Source organism: Urocitellus parryii, chromosome 3, assembly GCF_045843805.1.
Source record: "Urocitellus parryii isolate mUroPar1 chromosome 3, mUroPar1.hap1, whole genome shotgun sequence".
Classification (NCBI taxonomy): Eukaryota; Metazoa; Chordata; class Mammalia; order Rodentia; family Sciuridae; genus Urocitellus; species Urocitellus parryii.
This window is the reverse complement of record NC_135533.1, coordinates 137,786,054-137,809,969: the sequence shown is the minus strand read 5'-3', so window position 1 is coordinate 137,809,969 and position 23,916 is coordinate 137,786,054. Positions and strand designations below refer to the sequence as shown.

General features: G+C 40.1%; 1 protein-coding gene and 1 long non-coding RNA gene across 8 annotated transcripts in view; one reads left to right on the top strand and one right to left on the bottom strand.

The window, feature by feature from the left end:
• The window catches only part of LOC144253655 (uncharacterized), a 28,615-nt gene extending 24,818 nt beyond the window's left edge, over nt 1–3,797 (bottom strand). Inside the window, exon 1 of the long non-coding RNA XR_013343343.1 lies at nt 3,718–3,797. This is a non-coding gene — a long non-coding RNA (uncharacterized LOC144253655). The remainder of the gene's footprint in view (nt 1–3,717) is intronic.
• The window catches only part of Atxn2 (ataxin 2), a 101,417-nt gene continuing 80,911 nt past the window's right edge, over nt 3,411–23,916 (top strand). For 6 of the 7 annotated variants that reach the window (XM_026386150.2, XM_026386147.2, XM_077796109.1 and 3 more), the window contains exon 1: nt 3,631–3,921. In XM_026386150.2, coding sequence (XP_026241935.1) covers nt 3,719–3,921 — 203 coding nt within the window. In that variant the 5' untranslated portion in view covers nt 3,631–3,718. Of the gene's footprint in view, nt 3,922–23,916 lie in introns of all 7 variants that reach the window. The other variant, XM_026386145.2, reaches the window with a different exon arrangement.

The window sequence follows — 23,916 nt, the reverse complement described above, 5'->3', positions numbered from 1 at the left end:
AGTTGCTGTTAAATAACTCTCAGCTATCTGGATTTGAGGTGAAGAGTTTGCAATAAAAGATATTCATTGGGGCTGGGATGGCTCAATGGTAGAGCACTTGCCTCACATGTGTAAGGTACAGGGTTCAATTCTCAGCACTGTGAGTATAAATAATATTATTATAAAATAAAGGTCTGTCAACAACAACAACATCAACAACAAAAAGATATTCATTGTTTTTAGTTGATGATCCTCTCTCCATGAAGAAGAAGGGATTGTTTAAAATAGAGTTAACTGGGAGCTGGGCACTGTGGTGCATGCCTATAATCCCAGTGACCTGGGAGGATGAGGCAGGAGGATTACAAATTCAAAGCTAGTCTCAGCAACTTAGTGAGGCCCTGTCTCAAGGCCGAGGATGTGGTTCAGTGGTTAAGCACTTCAGTGTTCACTCCCCAATTTAAAAAAAAAAAAAAGGTAAAAATAAGTAGTTTGCTCCAGCACTCAGTAATTCCATCTGTAGGAACCTATCCAAGAGAAATGAAAACGTCCACAAGAAGACAGATATTCACAGCAGCATTGAATAAATGCCCCAAACCTGAAACCATCAAAATGTCTGTCAACTGGGAAGTAGAGACACAAAATGAGTTGAATATATCCAGTAATAGAATACTATTCAGCAATGATAGGAATGACACATAAGACATGTTGTTATTAAAACTCAAAAACATGATGCTAAGTGAAAGGCAGCAGACACCAAAGACCATTTATTGTAAGATTCCATTTTCATGAAATGTCTAGAATACGCAAATGTGCAAATGTATATACATAGAGAAAGCAGATTAGTGGTTGCCTTGGGCTGAAGATGAAATCCAGGAGAAACTGCACATGGGCATGAAGGGTCTTTGGGGGTGATGATATGTTTTGAGATTAGTGGCAATGGTAGTAAGACTACAAATTTACTGAGCATCATTGAGTCATACACAAAATAGGTGAATTTCATGATATGTAAATCATGTCTCAATAAAACTTCAATTTTTTGCAATGATACTGGATTAAAACTTGAGCTTTCTCAGCCTTAAATGAAACCAAATTCAGCCATGTCAGCTTCAGGCCTTCAGATTCAACTCTTTTTTTCTTCCCATCTACCTGGAATTTGGGCCTATGATTGAATTCTGGGAGCTTGGTTAAAGATATAACTGTTGGGGTTGGGGTTGTGGCTCAGAGGAAAGAACACTCGCCTAGCATGCATGAGGCACTGGGTTCCATCGTCAGTATCACATAAAAATAATTGTATTGTTTCCATCTACAACAACAAAATTTTTTTAAAAAAGATATGTTAAATCATCAAAAGTCAAAGAAGAGTGGTTGTATTTCTATTATGGCCCTTCTTTCCTTCGAGTTAAGGTGTGTGTGGGGGTGGGGGGGTTGTCTGTTGAATCCAGGGATGCTCTACCACCCAGCTATATCCCCAATCCTTTTTAAAAATTTGAGATAGGGCCTTACTAAATTGCTGAGGCTGACCTAGAACTTGCAGTCCTCCTGCCTCAGACTCCCTTTGGGACAGGCATGTGCCACAGTACCTAGCTATTCCTTTGGCTTAATTTTTATTTTTTTCGCAGTACTGAGGACTGAACCCAGGGTCCTCTACCACTAAGCTACAATCCCCAGCCTTTTTTCCAATTTTATTTTCAGACAGGGTCTTGCTAAGTTGCTCAGGCTGGCCTAGAACTTTCGATCCTCCTGCTTCAGCCCTGCAAGTTGTTGGGATTATAGGCATTTGCTATGGTGCAGCCAACTCCTTTGAGTTAATTTTTAAAGGGACTTACAACTGTGGATTTAAAAGTATCACATTTCCTCAATCTCTTTAACTGATCTCGGATTTCTTAATTTCCAAGTGTTTGCTAAGTACAAGGGCCATTTTTGCCTAGACTAGTAAATTAATGTAGTGTAATTTCAATTAGGCTATTGGAGACTCCTGGTTTAATCATTCTCCAAGTTTTCCTAGGTGTTTACCCTTCATGTGAACAATTTGAGCAGATTATGGGTAATTTCGGTGTTTATTTCTCCTATAATTTACTTAAAAACTAGTTGTAATGCTGGCCCAGCATCTTGGGAAGTTGAGGTGAAAGGATCACAAATTCAAAGCTCCCCTCAGCAATTAAGGGAAGCCCTAAGCAATTTCTTTTTTAAACAACAAGAACAACCAAAAAAAAAAAAAAGGGGGGGGGCTGGGGATGTGGCTCGGTGGATAAGCCCCTCTGGGTTTAATCCATGGTGCCCAAACCAAACCAAATCAAACCAAAAACCCCAACCAGATGCACTGCTAACAAAAGAACAAAAAAGGTATTGATTGACTTGCTTCCAGTTTAATTGCAACATATTAAAAAAAAAAAAAAGGACTACTGTGCTGGCTGCCTTAGTTAAAATAAAACTTCTAAAGGGGTCAAGGTTTGAAGTTCACATTCTTGTGATGTCTGTTTTATTTCCACAAAAGGAAACCCCCCATTATCCATAGCAAGACCCCATTATCCATAGTTCTATCAATCATGTACATTTCCTTTTGAGTCTCGTAAATAAGGAAAAAAGTTCAAGTGAGGGAAAACAGGTTCAAATCAAGGTCAGATATCCAAGAGTTTTCTGGTTATTGTGTTGCTGGGGTGGAAAAAGTGGGGAAAAGTTAATCAGATGGGGGTGTCAGCAGGAGATGGCTTGATTCCAATTTTGGCAGCAAAAGAAAGTACGGGTGCTTCAAGACACAGGTGGGCCTACTGTGTGCCCGGCGCTGGGGGGTACAAAGAAAACTACAGGATGCCAAATTCCTTGAGTCTGGTAACGTTCTAGGCGCTTTATGCGTAGCAAGACATCGTCTCTGCCCGAAGACACTGGAAGTTCATTTTCTAGGTTACATCAGGTGGGGGCAGACAAGGTCCTCTCCTAGAAGTCTGCGGACACAGAAGGCACCTCGTGCAGGAAGAAAGGCTCCCCTCACGTCCTCTAGGTTAGGTCGGCCCCGCAGGCGAAGACTGACACGCCCTCTCCAAAGGGCAGACCCGCCTCGACTGGGGCAGGGCCGGGCGCCGAGCCCTCACCCGACCCCCGCGAGCGCAGCGCAGCGCCAGCTCCTCACGTGTCCCGCCCGGCCTGGGGCCTTCTCAAGTTCTGCTTCCGCCCGACCCTTCCGACTTCCGGTAAAGAGTCCCTAGCCCACACCTTCGTGCCCACCCGGCCCCAACACCTGGCGTCTCAGCGAGCCCGGCCCACAATGCGCTCCACGGCCGCATCTCCTCTGGGCCTCGCGGCGGCTACCGAGCCTCGCCGCCTCGCCGCAGCCAGGCGGCCCAGGTGGCGCGCGCTCCCGCGGGCGGCGCGGCACGGCGGACGGGGCGGCGGCGCGAACCCGAACGCGTATCCCTCCGCCGCCCCTCCCCCGCGCGGCCCCGGCCCCCCTACCTACGCGCAGCGCTCGCCTCCCTCCGCCTCAGACTGTTTTGGTAGCAACGGCAACCGCGGCGGCGCGTCCCGGCCCGGCTCCCGGCGGCTCTTCAGTCTCGGCGGGCTTCCCCGCCCCTTCGTCGTCCTCCTTTTTCCCTTCGCCAGTCCTGCCGCCCTCTCGGCCGCGCCACCCCGCGCCTCCTCGCTCGGCGCCCGCGCGTCCCCGCTGCGCTCCGGCGTCTCCTCGGCGCGCCCGGCTCCAGGCTGTCCCCGCCCGGCGTGCGAGCCGGTGTATGGGCCCCTCACCATGTCGCTGAAGCCCCAGCAACAGCAACAGCAGCCGTCCGCGGCCGCCAGTGCCCGCAAGCCCGGAGGCGGCGGCCTTCTCACGTCGCCCGCTGCCGCGCCGCCGTCCTCGTCCTCAGTCTCCGCGTCCTCGGCCGCGGCTTCCTCCTCCTCCTCCTCGGCTGCCGCGGCCGGCGCAGGCGGCGGGCGGCCTGGCCTGGGCAGGTGGGTGTCGGCGCCCCAGCCCCCTCTGCTCCGGGCCTGTAGGAGCCGGGGCCTTGCGTCCCCTCCCCCGCGGCCCACACCGCTGTCCCCGCCCCGTGACCGGCCGGCTTGGGGGATGGGCTGGGGACCCGCAGTCGGGGTGGGGTCCCCGCTTGGGTCTGCAGCCACGGGGCTGGGGTTGGGGAGCGCCGCGGGATTCTGCTGGGATTGTCAGGCCGCGTCCAGCCTTCTGCAGCATCCCCTCCCCCTCCCCGAACGGTCAAGATGGAGGGACGGGACCCCCTCCCTTCCCATTTAAGTGTTTGGAAGGGGTTCGCGGGTCTGGGCAATTGTCAGCGTCTGTTCCACCTCCCTGAAACCTTTCCTGCCCCGAATGTGGGGGGGGGATGCACGGGCAGCGACCCATCCCCATTTTAAAAATTAGCATCGGAGGGGTCTTTAGGTTTTGTTTCGTCTGCTGAAACATGCCTCCTCCCGGGTTAGGGAACATCGAGGGAGGGGGGAGTTAGGGTAGTGACTCCTGCCCCCGCTGAAGGGGCACCCCCGGGCTTCTCCAGAATCTTTGGGGTTGGTCTCTTGTCCTCAATCTTCCCCTTCCCTGTTCTGGAGAAAATGGAAGGACGGGGTGAGGTAGGTAAGCAGTGGCTTCCTGCATCCTCCTCCCTTTAAACCTAAGGTGGCGGCAGCTGGGGTCCAGAACTCTGCAACCGTGGGGCCCGGTGCAATCTCCCGCAGCGTTCCGCCCTCCCGCACCTGAGGAAGGGGTGGGGAGTGCCGGCCTCCCGCCTTCCCCCGCAAGGTCTCCGGCGCGCGCGGGCGGTGGCCGATCCGCATTGCTGTTCCGTGGCCGCGGAGGGGAAGGCGCCTTTGGGGAGTGGTGGGCGAGGGCCGAACTCGGGTGTTGGGGCTGGGACTGGTGGTGGTGACGGCAGCCTGGAGGCTACAAGCCGGGGACCCAGTGTTTATAATTTCTTGGGGAGAGGATTTGTAGCCTGGGACGTGATGGGGGTTCCTGAAGGTAGAAATGGGGAGTTTCTTTGGATTTTTGTCCCCTCTTCCCTACCCATGCTCCAGGTTTGTGATAGAAGCTGGAGGCTTGGTGTTGTCCTAGCTAACTGGATTTGACTCTTAGGGTGTGTTTGTGCCGGTAGGCCTGTTGGTGGGGGGTGGTTGTCAGTTCGTATTTCACGAACTAAGAAAATGCTTAGTGTTCAAATGAAGCAAATGCCAATAGACTCCATTCCTTTGTGGCTGGTGTCCTTAACTTGGGGAGTGCCGCCAGAGCTCTCCAAGGGCACACAAGTCCATTTCCTCTGTGCCCTGAGAGTCCATCTGTGTTGCAGGCACTACTGTGCCTCCCTCAGGCCTAGGCCTGGTTGGCAGGTCCACTGACCAGCGACCTCCTTAAATAGACATCCAGGGCTTTCCAAGGTAGGATAAGGGGATTCTTCATTCACTGATTTTCTTTTTTTTTTTTTTTTTTTTTTTTTTTTAGAGAGAGTGAGAGAGGAGGGAGAGAGAGAGAGAGAGAGAGAATTTTTTAATATTTATTTTTTAGTTCTCGGCGGACACAACATCTTTGTTGGTATGTGGCGCTGAGGATCGAACCCGGGCCGCACGCATGCCAGGCGAGCGCGCTACCGCTGAGCCACATCTCCAGCCCTGATTTTCTTTTTTTAAAAAAACACATTTTCAGCAGTGCCTTTCCAAAGAAGTTTCATCTACAGCAGAAGTTACCTATCAAGATGAATTGTAGCTGTTTTTTAAGGAACTTTGCTGCTGAGGACAGTTTTGACTTGTAACCCTCAACCTCCCAGTTTCCCCTTGTCCCAAGCACTGCAAACACTGCTTAGCCCAACTACTTAAATCAAGCAGCCATTTCACTAATCAGTCCATCCAGAGTTCTGTAATTTCAATTTTCCCTTTTCAGTGTCATTTGGTAAAAAATTTTCATACGATTTTGATAGAAAAGTATGCGTTCTGTTTTTTTTTTCTTCTTAGGTGTCAGGAAGAAATCTCTGGGGATCTAGTCAATCTAGTCCCGTAATTAAAAATTAAAAGGATAATTTTTTAAGTTTGATTGACTGTTTTGCTTAAATTTAGGTTATAACAAAAATCCAGACCCAGAGTAGATTGAGTGATCAGAGATATTTGGAATGTTTTAGTATCATTGATCTTTTTTTTTTTTGTTACTTGAATCTTCACAAAAATTAAAGGTTAATTTAGAGTCTTCTTTTTAATTCTTTTATGTCATTATTTTGATGAATGAAGTTTTGTCTAATGTATAGGATTTATAGAATCCACAGGAAGTTTTTTCTGTATAGTTCTTCAATGTAGAATTGTTTTAGATTTTTACCCACTTTATTGGGTTATTTGTAAATCAGTTACAACTTCTAACTGATATCCTTACATTAGTGTATATCAGTAATTATAAGATTGTGGGAGCAGGGGTGAAAAAAGAAAAAGTAACATTGGGTTTGATTTGAGATGGCAAAATATTCTTTTTTCTTTTTTTTTTTTTAAAGAGAGAGTGAGAAAGAGGACAGAGAGAGAGAGAATTTTTAATATTTATTTTTTAGTTTTTGGTGGACACAACATCTTTGTTTGTATGTGGTGCTGAGGATTGAACCCGGGCCACACGCATGCCAGGCGAGCGCACTACCGCTTGAGCCACATCCCCAGCCCCGCAAAATATTCTTGAAAGTCCAAATTGACATCTGCCTTTTTTTTTTTTGAGAGTTTTTAATATTTATTTTTCAGTTTTCGGTGGACAAAACATCTTTATTTTATTTTTATGTGGTGCTAAGGATTGAACTCAGCACCCCGAGCGTGCCAGTTGAGCGCATTACCACTTGAGCCACATCCCCAGCCCCCATCTGCCTTAATTAACATTTCATATCTGACTTTGTGAATTTTTTTTATGACTTTGAAAATGATTTATTGTGTCTTTATCAAATACATTTGAAGGTAGTTATTTTTTCTTAGAAAAGAATAATGCAGCTAGACTCAAGTTTGAGCATGATTTTACTTTAATCCAATTCTTTTGCTTTTTTACCTTTTGTTTTTATGTAGTTGTAGTGATTGTGTATACCTTGTGGTCAGCTTTTTTCCCTTTAGTGTTGTATTATAAAATAGTTAAAAGTTTTTAGTCAAACAGAACAATCTGTTAAATGAAATTTCTACTTAACTATTTTTGGTTTTGGGTTTCCACTTTTTTTGCTTTAATAGATAGTGGTGCAATGAACATCTTTATACTAATAATTTTTTGCTTCAGTGTAATTATTTCCCTGGAGAAAGTTCCCAGGAGTGGTTTAACTAGGTCAAAGGGCTTCAAGATTTTTTATGGCTCTAGTTAGCTGTGCTGTATTATTCTTCAGAAGACTCACCAGTTTCTGAGGCCAAGAAGGTGGCTCTTCTATAGAATAGTTTTCTGTGTAGTTTGTCAAATACTGAGAGGGTTTTCAAGGGAGTAGTTGAGTGTACTGTTAAGTGTATACATTACATAAATTAAAAGCTTTTGTTAGTTACTTGGCTATTTGTTAGCTTTTTTAAAAATATTTTTTAGTTGGGCACATGTCTTTATTTTTTATGTGGTGCTGAGGATGTACTAGGCAAGTGCTCTATTGAGCCACAACTCCAGCCCCTTATATTTAATTTTGAATTTTGTTCCTCTGACGACTTAATGAGATAATATATGTGAATATAATTTTGAAGAACTGTGCTTTATCTATTGTGATTTTTACTTAGTAATGAAATTGCTGAGGGGAATTGTTCTAAAGCCTTTTTGTTGTTGTTGTTAGCCCCCTCTTTGATCCAAAAGGTTATTAGCTGCTAGTCTGTGACTCAGTAATTTTGGTGAATTTTATGTAATTTCATGGCACATTAGGAATTATCACTAGTTAATCCATCTCTCTTCCCATTCTACATTTCCTTCCCTTCTTCCCTGTTTTTTAGATTAATAGGTTTACAATACAGTTACTCTAAATAATAATTCAAATTTCTTTGGGTACGGGATTCAGTGTGAATAAAAACTGTTTTGTGATGCTGGGGATAGAACTAGGGCCGCCTCCCCAGATCCCTTTTTTTAAAAAAATGATTTTCTGCTTTGTGCTTTTGCTGCCGCTTTCTCTTCAAGCTTTCCAACTTAGAATTTGTGCTGCAATTGTTCATCATGCTTCCATTTAAATTGTTCATCATGCTTTGTCAGTGAGATATCAAATGTCTTTTAGAAGGGCCTAAAACTTCTATGTTAAACATAAACTTTTATACATCTGTGTACAAGGCAGGTTGTAGGTTATTTGGAAATATCCATGAATACAGCAAAGATAGTTGCTTTCCTGAAGTTTACATTCTAATAAGAGAAAAGACATTAAATTAGCAACCTATGTGTAGTATTAGAGAAGACTGAGATTAGAAGAAAGCAGATTAAGGGCAAAGGGAGTTTGGGAATGGTAATGGGTTGCAATTTTAAATGGATTAGTGGAAGCTTCATTGAAGCGAGTAACAAATGAACAAAGATTTGAAGATTTAACCATTTGTTTTTTGTGTAGATTAATGAGTCTTGGCTTCATTTGTAATTTATAAGGCTTAAACTGAATCATCCTTCAACTCATTTGATACTCATTTGGTTAGTACCAAATCTGGAGTTAGACCAAAAAAGTTAATTGACATAGGTCATTAGGAGTAAAGTGTAAATGGCTATTAATAAAAGAGTCTTTTTCTTTTGGGCTTTATCTAATTTGTTTTGTTTTCATTCCAAGTACCTGGAGAAAAATATACTTTTTAACATAAGCAATCTGATGTAAGCTTTTGTCCTATGTGTCTCAAAAGAAAAAAAGTAATCCTGTAGTTGAATTCTGAAACATAGTGAAAACATTCATGGGATTTGTCACGGTGTTCCTATTTTGTTTGAATGTAAACTTGTATTTTCTGTGTTTCTCTAATTGGAGAGACAGTTTTAATCTTACACAGGGGATGTTAACTCATATCATAGCTATTTAATAGCCATATGTTTCGACTTAAAGGAAGATCTGATTTTTTTTTGTCCTAAATAGTTACAGCTGTGTTAGAACTTTCTTTCATTATAGTATAGAGAGGGTGTGTTTTACCTTGAAAAGAATTTTAAAGTTTTAGAAGATTTTTTTCCCTTGAATTATAATTTTCTATTTTGGCTAGTTAGTAAACGTATTTTCATATTATATAGAATTGAGCTTGAGTGAAATTGTTTTTGTAGCTATTTCAAATGATTGTGACAGTTTCATTGGAGATGTAAATGGAGTTTACTAGCAGGCTTACTTGCTGCTGCTCATTTTAATTGAGAATACTTGGGCTTTTTTGAAGCATATCTGGGTCATCTATGCCTGTTACCATTCTAAGGTTTTTAAGAAGTCTCTACAGTTGTCTAAAGGTAGATCACTAAAGGTAGAATGCTATTCTTTTTTTTTTTTTTTTTTTTTTTTTTTTTTAGTTGGACACAATACCTTTATTTTATTTACTTTTTTTTATGTGGTGCCGAGGATCGAACCCAGGGCCTCGAGTGTGCTAGGCGAGTGCTCTATGGTTGAGCTACAACCCCAGCCCCAGAATGCTATTCTTTTTTTTTTTTTTTCCTCTCCTTTTTTTTTTGGTTTGTTTCTGGGGATTGAACCTAGGGGCACTTTACCACTGAGTTATATATCCAGCACTGTATTTTTTAAAAATTTATTTTAAAAAATATTGTTGTAGATGAACACGGTACCTTTTTTTAGAAATATTTTTAGTTGTAGATGGACATGATACCTTGGTTCTTTTTATTTAGTTTTACATGGGGCTGGGGATGGAACACAGGGCCTCACACATGCTAGGCAAGCACTCTACCACTGAGCTAAAACCCCAGCCCCGACATAATACCTTTGTTTATTTATTTTTAATGTAGTGCTGAGGATCAATCCTACTGCCTCACACATGCTAAGCAGGCACTGTACCACTGAGCTACAGCCCCAGCCCCTGCCACTTTTTAAACAGAGTATCATGAAGTTACCAAGGCTTTCCTGGAACTTTAGGTTCTCCTGCTTTAGCTTTCTGAGTTGCTGGGATTAGATGTGGGCCACTGTGCCTGGCTTGAGTCTTTTTTTTTTTTTTTTTTTTTTTTTTAAGGAATTTTTTTGTGGCTTAGGTGTTTAAGACTTCAAAAGTAGGGAATGTTTCTTAGAAAATTTACTCCCCAGTGAATATGAAGCTGGTATCCATCCAGTCTTTAGATTGTAGCATTTAGATCTAGAATTTATAATGTAGACACTGGAATCCATACCATTACTTATGATTGGAAATAGATTGAGCTATAGATGTGGGAGTTTTTTTGTTGATTTGTTTTTGTTTTTTATTGGTGTGATGCTGGGGATTGAACACAGGGCCTCACCAGGCCAGGCAAGTGTTTACCACTGAGCCATATCAGTGGTAGAGGTATAGCTCAGGTCAGCTATGGTTGAGCTATATCTTTTTTTTTTAAAGTTGTTTGTAGACCTTTATTTTATTATATGTGGTGCTAAGAATCAAACCCAGTATCTCACAGTTGCTAGGCAAGTGTGCTACCACTAAGCCCCAGCCCCAGCCCTGGTTGAGCTATATCTTAGTGTGCTTTTTTTGTTTTTTTGAGTTTGTCTTTTGATCCCAGGTCCTGGCACATACTAGCCAAGCCCTCTACCACTGAGGTACATACCCAGCCCTTCATAATGTGTTTTTGTTTTTGGTACCAGGGATTGAACCCAGGAGCGTGAAGCACATCCTCAGCCCTTTATTATATTTTATTTTGAGACAGGGTCTTGCTAAGTTGCTTATGCCCTCTTTAAGTTGCTGAGGCTGGCTTTGAACTCAGTCCTCCTACGTCAGCCGCCCGAGCTGCTGGTATTACAGGTGTCTCACTGCACCTGGCTTGTAATGTGTTTTGATATTCATAAAAAGTTTCTTTTTCTATTAAAATATTTTTTTCTGCTTTTTAAAGTAATATTCTATATAGAACATATTTTTACATGTGTGTGTGTATATATATATATAAATTCGCTTTTTTTGGGCACATAGACACATTTGTTTTTTGTGGGGATTGAATCCAGGGCACTTTACCATGGAGTCATATCCCCAGATATGACTTTATTTTATTTTATTTTTTTAAAGAGAGTGAGAGAGGAGAGAGAGAGAGAGAATTTTTAATATTTATTTTTTAGTTCTCGGTGGACACAACATCTTTGTTGGTATGTGGTGCTGAGGATCGAACCCGGGCCGCACGCATGCCAGGCGAGCGCGCTACAGCTTGAGCCACATCCCCAGCCCCATGACTTTATTATTTATTTATTTATTTTGAGATAGGGTCTTGCTAATTTGCCCAGCCTGGCCTTGAACTTGTGATCTTCCTGCCTCAGTCTCCCAAGTAGCTGGAATTACAGGCCTACATCACCATGCCTGGCTACTGTGTTCTTTTAACAATAGTTTTCTTATTCCTTTTTGACTCCGGTAGGATGTTCTCATCATTATTGCTCTATGCAAATAATTTAAAGTGGTAAGATTTTTATTCATTCATTCAGCAAACACTGATTGAATACTATTCATATTCCCAGTACTGTTCTGGTCACTTGGGAATACATGGTAAAGAAAGCAGACACAAATTCCTGCCCTCATGGATCTGGGATTATAACCTGTGCCATCATGCCTGGCAAGATGAGAATTTTTGAGCAGGTGTGCAGAACAGATTTATTTTTGAAATTAAATGGAAAAACAGTCTTTGTATCTGTACTGCCTCATTTATATTTAAAATTCTTTTGTAATTTGAAAAGGATTAGAAGTTTTAATCCTTCCTCTCAGGAATTTAGCTCAGGGTCTTTGCAACATGCTAGGCAGGTGCTTGAAGTATTCTTTGTAGAAAAAAAGTTACTACAGAGAAACAAAATCCTTGGAAAATAAAGTGACACATAATCATCTTCATCATCGTTTTTTTGGTACTTGGGATTGAACCCAGGGTTGCTCATCCACTAAATATTTCCAGACATTTTTTATAAAAATTATTTTTTGAATTTTATATAGAAACCAGGGTCTTGCTCAGTTGCTTAGGACCCCACTAAGTTGCTGAGGCTGGCTTTGAACTTGCAGTCTTTCTCCCCAGCCTCCCAAGCTTCTGGAATTATAGGTATGGGTCCTCGTGCCTGGCCCTTTTTTTTCCCCTTGAGATAACCACTCTTAAAAATTTTGCATACGTGATTTCAGAATCTTTGTGGTCTTTGTGAACATACACATATACATTGAACAAAGTGAGATATGTACTAGATATCTTTAAAAAATTATTTTAGTTGTAAGTGGACAAAATACCTTTATTTTATTTATTTTTCTGTAGTAATCGACTCCAGTGCCTCAGACTTGCCAGGCAAATCGCTCTACCACCGAGCCACAATCCCAGCCCATGTTTAAAATATTTTTAAAGTGATAGGATATTAGAGCATGAAGTGATAACAGAAACTCAAAATAAAAACAAATATCTCAACATTAAGAGATTAGGAAAACTTTTATTTTCCCCTGGTGGCAGAGCAGTAAGGGTTGTATTCAAAGAATAAAATGGACCACTGTTACATTTCCCCACTGTCAATTTCTATATTCCATTACCATGGAAAAATGGGTGATGACATCTCTAAGCTGTTTTCTGCTCAAAGAGGGTGAAGTAACCCAAAGTTCTTGTTTTCTATCATGTGGGGCGTGAACAGTTAAGGGTATTCAGCATCAGAGCAGTTCAGAGATCCAAGAGATTAGGAAAACTTGACTAAAGCACACTTTGTAGAATTTTATTAGATCCTCCACTTAACTAAACAAGCCATTCTGGGCATGGTGGCACACACCTGTAATCCCAGTGGCTGGGAAGGCTGAGGCTTAGGATCTCAAGCTTAAAGCCAGCCTTAGCAGCCTAGTGAGACCTTGTCTCCAAAAAAAAAAAGAAAGAAAGAAAGAAAGAAAGAAATGGGCTGCGGATGTGGCTCATTGATTGTGTGTGTCCCTGGGTTCAATCCCTGGAACAAAAAAAAAGAAAAACACATTAAATAGGATCATATTTTTTATTTCAAAGAGTACACAGTTACAGGCAGCCCATGCCCTTTAGGATTGCTTTTGTAACTTTTTGAGTTTGATTTGCTAATGTAGGAGATCTAGTTCCTTATCTTTGTTAGTTTTTTTAAATGTTTTTATTAGTTATTGATGGACCTTTATTTATTTGTTTTATATGGGGTGCTTTAGTCAAATTTTCCTAATCTCTTGGACCTCTGAACTGCTCTGATGCAGCCCATTTGTTCTTTTTTAAAATTTTATTTAGAGACCTCTTCTCCCAGAATTGCCTAGGGCTTCACTAAGTTGCTGAGGCTGGCTTTGAGTTCATGATCTCCTGCCTCAGCTTCCTGAGCTGCTGGGATTTTAGGCTTGTGCAACCACATGGGCCTTATCTTTGTTCTTATATGTAATTCTGTACACATGTAGCATGAAATCAAATTTTAAAGTTCCTTGGTTTTATTATTTTTAATGACTTAGAATTGTTATAAATCTGGGTTATGAAAACTTATTACAAGTGTTTAAACCTCAGTCTTTTATTGGCTGATAATTATTTGTGATTATACTTGTGAAAATTTTAAATTCCCTCTAAAGATTCTTACATAGATTGCCTATAACTTAAGCCTTAATGATGAGTCACATGGTTATAAAATAACAATTTTATGCTATGATTAATATCAAGCTGCATCTTGGGAATTAAATAGTGTCATTCTATAATGGACTTTTTGTAGTAGTATGATCCTTGTCTGATATAATTTTATTTATTTTTTGTGGTGCTGGGGATTGAACCCAGGGATTTGTGCATGCATGGCAAGCACTCTAACAACTGAGCTATATCCCCAAACCTTGATGTAATTTTAAATGAATGTGGCTTATTTGTGTTAAGTATACCAAAGGTTTAGAATGTTGTCCTGTTGGAGATATTCCTTGAGAGCTTTAACAGTGTTGCCAATGTTCAAATAATTTTTATTCCACTTCTCATGTTGCCTTTTTAAAAAAGTATATTTATTGGGCTGGGGATGTGGCTCAAGCGGTAATGCGCTTGCCTGGCATGCTCGGGGTGCTGGGTTAAATCCTCAGCATACATAAAAATAAAATAAAGATGTTGTGTCCACTGAAAACTAAAAAATAAATATTAAAAAATTCTCTTTTTATATGTATATGTAAAATATATATGTGTATATATATATATATATATATTTTTTTTTTAGTTGTAGTTGGACACAATATCTTTATTTTTATGTGGTGCCGAGGATAGAATCCAGGATCACTCATGTTCTAGGTGAGTGCTCTACTGCTGAGCGGACAACCCCAAGTCCCTCATATTGCTTTTATAAATCATTTGTTAAAAAATTTTGGGGGCTGGGGTTGTGGCTCAGCAGTCGAGTGCTTGCCTAGCACTTGCAAGGCCTTGGGTTCGATTCTCAACACCACATAAAAATAAATAATTAAAGATATTGTATTTAACTACAACTAAAAGAAAACTACTGCCAAGATTTTTTTTTATCTTCTTAATTTTTTTAATTTTTTAAAAATATTTATTTTTTAGTTTTCGGCGGACACAACATCTTTGTATGTGGTGCTGAGGATCGAACCCGGGCCGCACACATGCGAGCGCGCTACCACTTGAGCCACATCCCCAGCCCAAAGTCTTTAATTTTTGAGCTGGGGTTGTGGCTAGTGATAGAGCATTTGCCTAGCATGTGTGAGGCACTGGGTTTGATTCTCAGCACCACATATAAATAAATAAAAGTCCATCAACAACTAATAAAATATTTAAAAAATAAATAAAATAAAGATATTGTGTTCATCTACAACTAAAAAATTTAAAAAGCTTTAAATTTAAAAGTTTAATAGTTTTTATCTTGATTATAATTTTAATTTTCTTTAAAGACTTTAAACCAAGTAATACATTTTATTTGGGAGCTTATAAGTGTTTATTGTGAACTTTGTGCAGTTAATTGTTTTCATCCCTAAAAACATTTGGAAATCAGGAATTAATTACCTAAGGTTTTCTGTGCTGAAATGTGCAGATTACAGAAAGGGGAATTCTTTAGGGTCTCTTTCAGAGCTTATTTGCTTTAACTTTATACATTCTTTTTTATGATTTGTAGATTGCTAATAAGTAAAAATGTAAAATTGTTGAAGTCAGACATTGGCAGCAATGAAAAATAACAGTGTGATAGAAAGCTGAGAGACCATAGAGTTACAAAAAACATTCAAGACAGGTACAGTGGTGTATGCCTGTAATAAGGAGGCTGAGAAAGGAGGATAACAAGTTCAGGGCCAGCCTTAGTAAGTTAGTGGGACCCTGTCTCAAAAAATGAAAAGGTGTGGTGATGTATCTTAGTGATAAAGCAACCCTGGGTTCAAGCCTCAGCTTAAAACAGAACAACCAGATACCAGAGCTTAAAAAGTTATAGTATCCTGAAAGACTTGACTGTGTCTAGGTTTATAGTTCTAGGCCTTAGACCCCAGAGGTATTACTGTTGTACAGCATAGTATAGTTAAATAATGTGTTCATAATGGTGATTTATAAATACAAGTTTAAATTGTTTTTCATATCTCAAGTATTTTTCAAACTGCAGGTCATGACCCTTGAGTAGGTTGTGAAATCACTTTAGTGGGTCATGACAAAGCATTTTTAGAAAAATTTAAAAATAGTAGAATGTATTATTAATGTATTAATAGTATATTATTAAGGGTAAGAATTGTTTTAAGAAAAATGCAATGTAGTACATATGCATTTCTATTTTGAGAAGTGCATATGTACTACATTGCATTTTTTTTTGTTTGTTTATTATGGTACTGGGGATTGAACCCAGGGGTGTTAATCACTGAACCATATTCCCAGCCTTTTTAAAAACTTTTTTGAGTCATGATCTCCTTAAGTTGCTTAGGTCCTTGCTAAGAGCGTTGGAGAAATGTTTTGAAGTTATGCCTAGGCTAGGATTATCATATTTAAAACATTTTTTTTTTTGCAGTTGTGTATGGACAGAATGTCTTTATTTTATTTATTTTTATGTGGTGCTGAGGATCAAACCCAGAGCCTCACACATACGAGGCAAGTATTCTGCCACTGAGCTACAGCCCCAGCCCTAGGGTTATCATATTTAGCAAATAAAAATATAGGATGCTCAGTTAAATATGAAATTTCTAGGGGTCAGAGCTCTGTGGTAGAGTGCTTGCTTTGTGTGAGTGAGGGTCTGAGTATAATCTTTAACCTCAAAAGAAAAAAAAAAATTGGGTGTGGTGACACAAACTTGTGATACCCAGGGATTTGAGAGGCTGAGGCAGAAGGATTTTAAGTTTGGAGACAGCCTTGACTATTTACTAAGAGCTGTCTCAGGATTTTTAAAAAGGGCTGGGAATGTAGCTTAGTGGTATAGCACACTGCCTCAATACCCAGTACCACCAAAAAAAAAAAAAAAAAAAAATATATATATATATATATATATATGTGTGTGTGTGTGTGTGTATGTGTATGTATATATATACATACATGTATATATGTACATGTACAGATATATACTGTTTGTATATGTATGTATATGTTTCTGATAAACAATGACTCATTTTTTTCTCAGTACTGGGGAATGAACACTGAGCTTTGCACATGCTAGGCAAACAGTCTATACCAATGAGCTACATCTTAAACCTGTTACAGTTTTATTTTTTTGGTACTGGGAATTGAACCCAGAGGTACTTAATCACTGAGCCACATCCTCAACCCTTGTTTTTTTTTTTTTTTTAGAGAGAGTGAGAGAGGAGAGAGAGAGAGAGAGAGAGAGAGAGAGAGAGAATTTTTAATATTTATTTTTTAGTTCTCGGTGGACACAACATCTTTGTTGGTATGTGGTGCTGAGGATCGAACCCGGGCCGCACACATGCCAGGCGAGCACGCTACCGCTTGAGCCACATCCCCAGCCCCTCAACCCTTTTTTAATATTTTATTAGAGACAGGGTCTCGCTCAGTTGCTAAGTGCCTTGCTGAATTGCTGAGATTAGCTTTGAATTTGTGATGCCAGTTTCCTAAACCGCTAATATTAGAGGTGTGGACCACTGCTTCTGGCCGGTCTCAGAATTTTTAATCCTCCTGTTTTAGCCTCCTGAATTGCTGAGATTATAGACTTGTGCCACTGCATCTGGCCATTTTATTTTGAGACATGGTTTTGCTAAGTTGCTCAGATTGGCCTCAAACTTGGAATTCTTTGCTTTAGCCTCTCTAGTAGCTGTGTGTGCTATCATACCTGGCTTTTATTTTATCTCTTAAATGTAGTTTTTTTTATTTTTTATTTTTATTTTTTAAATATTTATTTATTTATTTAAGTTATTGGTGGACACAACATCTTTGTTTGTATGTGGTGCTGAGGATCGAACCCAGGCTACACGCATGCCAGGCGAGCGCGCTACCGCTTGAGCCACATCCCCAGCCCTTAAATGTAGCTTTTAAAGATTTGGCCCCAAACTTCTTTGCAAAGTGTCTTTAACATAGAAAATTCTCATTTTTCTTCTGTTCTTAAAAACTTACGGATTGTATTATGGATGGCATTCAATATATAGTTTCTTGTGTTTATGTGCAGCAGCTCTTCTGCTTGGAAACTTTAAGATTAGGATTAATTGAGAAAGGAGGAAAGTTACACTCCAAAACATAGCCACCAACAGATGATTTTTTTGTTGTTCATGGTCAAATTCACAACCATTCCTGTTATCTTTAAAATGTGTGTTTACTGTGCTTGAATTTAGGTTTTTGTTAAGCCTATCATATTCAAGAGCTGCAGTAGTGAGTATTGATAGTGAATCAGAAGACAACATTTAATTATGGTAGAAATCATAGATTTTTAAAAGTTTGTAAATGGGGGCCAGGGATATGGCTCAGTTAGTAGAGTGCTTGCCTTGCATGCACAAGGTCCTGGGTTGTCCTGGGTTCAATCCCCAGCAACACACACACACACTCACACACATGCAAAAGTTTGTAAACAGTAGTACAGTGATGGCTTGGGACAGGACAAATTATTCTGAATAACAGGGACCAAAACTACCATGTTTGTTTAGTTAGTGATCAGTGGAAGATAGAACTGATGGATGAAAAATGGGAAAAAACTTGGAAGTTTCTAGCTAAAGGTTTTTAATTTGAAAGAACTGTAGTTAAAATGCTATTGCTGAAGTTTGTCAATATCTACACACAAGCTGGGCATGGTGATGCATGCCTATAATCCTAGCAGCTCTGGAGGCTGAAGCAGGCAGGGGAATAGTGAGTCCAAAGCCAGCCAGTGACAAAGATGAGGTGTGTGGTGGCATGTGCCTATAATTCCAGTGAGTTGGGAGACTGTGGCAGGAGGATCACAAATTTGAAGCCAGCCCATAGCAACTTAGCAAGGCCCTAAGCAACTTAGACCCAATCTCAAAATAAAACTATATAAAACTGACGGGTTGTGGAAAAATCCCTAGTACCCAAAAAAAAGAGAGAGAGAGAGAGAGAGAAGTGGCAGCGCTTCGATGTGTCTTAGTGATAAAGCACCCCTGAGTTCCATCCCTAGATTAAAAAAAAAAAGATTGTTAGATTGAATTTTGGGGAATGATATCTAATAGCATATTCAATTATTGGGTCTGTAGGCTTAAAAACCTGTCCATCTTGGGCCTAGGAACAAATGAATATGCAGAGGAGACTTTGTTTATGCACTATGATGTAGCTCAAATTGTTTTTTTTTTTTTGTTTTTTTTTTTAAAGAGAGAGAGGAGAGAGAATTTTTAATATTTACTTTTTAGTTCTCGGCGGACACAACATCTTTGTTGGTATGTGGTGCTGAGGATCGAACCCGGGCCGCACGCATGCCAGACGAGCGCGCTACCACCTGAGCCACATTCCCAGCCCTGTAGCTCAAATTGTTAAGACACTTATTTTTTCTCTGGAATGTTATATTTTATTTATTTTTTTAAAATATTTTTTGAGAGAGAGAGAATATTTCAATACTTATTTTTCAGTTTTTGGCAGACACAACATCTTTGTTTGTATGTGGTGCTAAGGATCAAACACGGGCCGCACGCATGCCAGGTGAGCACGCTACCGCTTGAGCCACATCCCCAGCCCGGAATGTTATATTTTAGATGTACTGAATTCCAATTTAAATAAAGTAAAATTATCCCTTTTAAGTGCAATGTTCTTTTTTTCTTTTTTTTTTTTTTTTTTTTTTTTGTACTAGGGATTTAACCCATGGGTGCTTAACCCTAGAACTATATCTTTAGCCCATTTTATTTTTTGAGACTGGCCTCACTAAGTTGCTAAGTCTGGCTTTGAATTTTCATTTCTCTTGCTTCAGCCTCCTGAGCTGCTGGGATTACAGGTGTGTGCCACCACAGCCAGCATGCATTTTTTTTTTTTTTAGTTGTAGATGGACATATAATATCTACTTTATTTATTTTTATGTGGTGCTGAGGATTGAACCTAGTGCCTCACATATGTGAGGTAAGCACTTTACCTCTGAGCTCCAGCTCCAGCATGTGTTATTTATTTATCATTTTAGTAGATGGGCACAATATATAACTAGAAAATATTTTTTAGTTATACATGGATGCAGTATCTTTATTTTTTAATTTTATGTGATGCTGAGGATCGAACCCAGTACCTCACACTTGGGAGGCAAGCGCTCTACCGCTGAGCCACACCCCAGCTGCCAATACCTTTGTTTTATTTATTTTTACGTGGTGCTGAGGATCAAACCCAGTGCCTCACATGGGCTGGGCGAGAACTGTGCCACTGAGTTATACCCCAGCCCCCCCAGTATGTTCTTGAGTTTTAACAAACATACATATTTATGTAATGACCACTGCAATTACCCTTCTCCTTTGTTTGTTTCCTCAATGAGTCTCCTTTCCTCAACCCTGGTATTTATTGATTTATTTCCCATTTCTTATACTGTAGTTTTGTCTTTTCTGGAATGTCATGGAATCCTACAGTTTACAGCCTTCTCTTACAAGGCATACTGCTTATAGATTCATTTGTGTTATTGCATGTAACAGTAGTTTCTCCCCCCCTCTTTTTTTTTTTTTTTTTAACTCACAGCCACATCCCCAGCCCTATTTTGTATTTATTTAGAAATGGGGTTTCACTGAGTTGCTTGGCACCTCCCCATTGCTTTGAACTTGCAGATCTCCTGTCTCAGCCTCCCAATCCGCCAGGATTACAGGCATGTGCCACTGTGCCCGGCCTCTCCTTTTTTGAGTAGTATTTCATTATAGGTATGTACCAGTTTGTTCATTAAGTGACAGACACTTGAGTTGTGAGTAGTTTTGCATTATTAGCAGATTTTGGCTCTTTTATAAATAAAGCTGCTGTGAATGTTTATGTACAGGTTTTGTGAGCTGTTTTATTTATTTTGACTAAATATGTAGAAATGGGAATCTAGGGTGTGTGGCAAGTGTTTAATTTTTGTTTTAAGTGTTTAATTTTAATTAAAGTAATTTCAGGGGGGGGCTGGGGTTGTTGCTCAGTGGTTGAGCCCTTGCCTCCCGTGCATGAGGCGCTGGGTTTGATCATCAGCATCACATAAAAAAATAAATAAAGATAAAAAAAAAAAAGGAATGAAAAGGAATGCTGGAATATTGCTCAGTAGTAGAGTGGTTGCTTAGCATGCAGAGGTCCTAGGTTTGATCCCCAGTATTGCCAAGAAAAAAATTGAGTGTACTATATTTGTATTCTCTTTAGCAGTGTATGAGATTCTGTTTGTTCCAATTCCTTGTCAGCAATTTGTATGTTAGTCTTTAATTTTAGACATGCTAGTGGGAATGTAGTGGTATTGTGGTTTAATGTGCATTATCCTGATGTCTAATATTGATCAATCTTTTTATGTGCTTATTTGCCATTAAGGTCATAATTGAAATTGAGGGAAACATGGAGTTGATTCCTTTATGAATTCATGCTTCTAGGACATATATATACATAATAAATGTGATTATTACACAATTCTTGGATAATCTGCCCAAAGAGGTTAAATCATCTGTTAAAATTCATGTAGCTAGAAAGTGGTAGAGATGGAATGACATACTATTATTGTATTACGATGTCTAGAAAAGTATATGTGAGAAGAAAACAGGTGATGGAATTAAGGAATATTAGGATTATTCCCCCACCCTCCACCCTATTGAGGATTGAACCTAGGGCCTAGTGGCACGTGTTAGGCATGTTCTTTACCACTGAACTACATTCCCAGTGACCTCCTTCCTTTTATGAGGCAGAGTCTTGCTAAATTGCCCAGGCTGATCTCCAGCTTGGGATCCTCCTGCCTCATCCTCCCTAGTAGCTAGGATTACAGGTTTGGGTGACCATGTCCAGCAGGATCTGTTTCTTTAATTGAACAGAAACTTGAGGCATTAGATTCATTGGGTGAAAGAATGTACAAATCAGAGTGATTGAGATACTCACCGTTTTTTATTTTTATGTGGTGCTGAGGCTCAAATCCAGTGCCTTGCTTGCCCATGCTAGGTGAGCGCTCTACTGCTGAGCCACAACCCCAGCCCCCAAATCAGACTCTTAAGGATAAAAAGTGGAGAAAAAAATAGGGAATGTGTATTTGTGACATGTAGTGAATTTGAAGTCTGAAATGCTATAGGAAGTCTGCATCTGCATGTTTGTTTTTTGGGGAGTAGGGATTGAACTCAGGGATACTTTACCTCTGAGCCACATACTCAGCCCTTTTTTATTTTATTTATTTAATTTTTAATTTTTTGGGTACCAGGGATTGAACTCGGGAGCACTTAGCCACTGAGCCACATACCCAGCCCTATTTTGTATTAGAGACAGGGTCTCACTGAGTTGCTTAGCACCTTGCTTTTGCTCCGGCTGGCTTTGAACTCCTCCTGTCTCGGCCTTCAGCCTCCCCAGCTGCTGGGATTACAGGAGTGAGCCACCATATCTGGTTCATCTGCATGTTTTTCAGACTCAGTCTTAATGGTCCAGTTCTTGAGGATTGAACCCAGGGCCTCACACACATACTGTTACGCAAGTGTTCTACCACCCAGCTCTTTTTTTTTTTTAATGTATTATTTTTGAGTCGGGGTCTCTTAAGTTACCCATATTGGTTTCAAACTTGGTGATGCTCTAGCCTTAGCCTTCCAAGTAGCTGGAATTATAGGCATCTATAACAGTGACTGGCATATACAACTTTATTTTCCTATACAAAACATGCATACATAGTATTTCTGAGCCATGTGATATTTGTAGCATTTTTCTAGAGAGAAAGTTTAGATATCTTGTATGAAAACAGTCTATGGAGAACTTTCTATTTGGGTGATGATTGTTACCATTTATTGTGTGTCTGTTAGGTTTCAGGAACTGTGCCAGGTAAATTAATTATATACATATCTTTTAATCCTTAGAACAGCTCAGCTTGTCAGGTTGGTCATGTCATATTCATTTTACAGATGAGGAAGTGGTGGTTCAGAGAAATTAAGGAACCTGCCCCTAAGGTCAAAGAGCTAGGAACAATGGAGCTGAGATTCAAAGCTTTTATTTTTTATTTGTAATAACTACTCCATTGCCTGTAATACAGGTCTGTGCAAAACGAAGTCAATATAAATCTCTGTCATTGTTAAGTATAAAATGGCTTCATTGGCCTGGGGTTGTAGCTCAGTGATAGAGCGCTTGCCTATGAGCCACTGGGTTCCACTAGTTCGATCCTCAGCACCACATAAAAGTAAATGAAGCAAAGGTATTGTGTCCATTTAAAACAAAACAAAAGGCCTCATGACCCATGCCTGCCTTAGCCCTGGCAGTTTTTTTTTTTTTTTTTTTGGTGGTGCTGGGGATTAAACCCAGGGCCTTGTGCATGCAAGGCAAGCACTCTACCAACTGAGCTATGACCCCAGCCTGGCAGTTCTTATTGAGTTTGGATCAAAAGTTGTTTTATAATTCTTATTTTTTATTTTAAAAATTGGAAACTTAGGGCTAGGGCTATAGCTCTATGGTAGAGCACTTGCCTCACATGTATAAGGCACTGGGTTCAATCCTCAGCATCACATAAAAAATAAAGAAATTGTGTATTCATCTATAACTGAAAACGTATTTTAAAAAATTGGGGGGCTGGGGCTTAGCAGTAGTATACTTGCCTGGCATGTGTGAGGCACTGGGTTAGATTCTCAGCACCACATATAAATAAATAAAGGTCTATATCAACAATTAAAAATTTTTTAAAAAATTAGAAACTTAGGGCTGGGGCTATAGCTCAGTGTAGAGTGCTTGCCTTACAGCTGTGAGGCCCTGGGTTTGATCCTCAGCACCGCATAAAAATAAAGATATTATGTTCATCTACAACTAAAAAATAATTTAAAATAATTTGGAAACTTTTAAAATGATTATTTTTTTCTCCACCTGTCTATTCAGCAGGTCGACCATTGTAACTCTAAGAAACTAAACACTACTTGGAATGTTTCTATAGGAAAATTAGAGTTTAAAACTCACTGCAGGGCTGGGATCATTGCTTAATTGATAGATTGCTTGCTTAGGATATGTGAGGCACAGGGTTTGATCCTCAGCACCACATAAAAATAAAATAAGGTATTGTGTCCATCTTCTATAAAAAAAAATATTAAACAAAAAAACAAAAAAAACCACTTCCCCACTCTTTGCCTGTCTTAGTTGCTTAGAGGCTGTACAACCTCGCTGGGAGGACATATTGAACAAGACTTTAGCAGCACGCCCAGGCTCTCCAGAAGGAGGGGGTAGAATAATTGTGGGAGTAATTCAGGGAAGTTCCTGGTTTTGCTGAAGTTTTTGCTTTGGCCAGACAATGTCAGGGGATCATACATTTTGTTGTTAATTACTACAGTACATTAATTTTGCCCACCAGCTTAGTCATCCCTATCTTTTTTTATTTGCTTTGTGATGTTGGGGTTAGAACTCGGGCCTTCACATGTTAGGTGAGTGCTCTACTGCCAAGCTACATC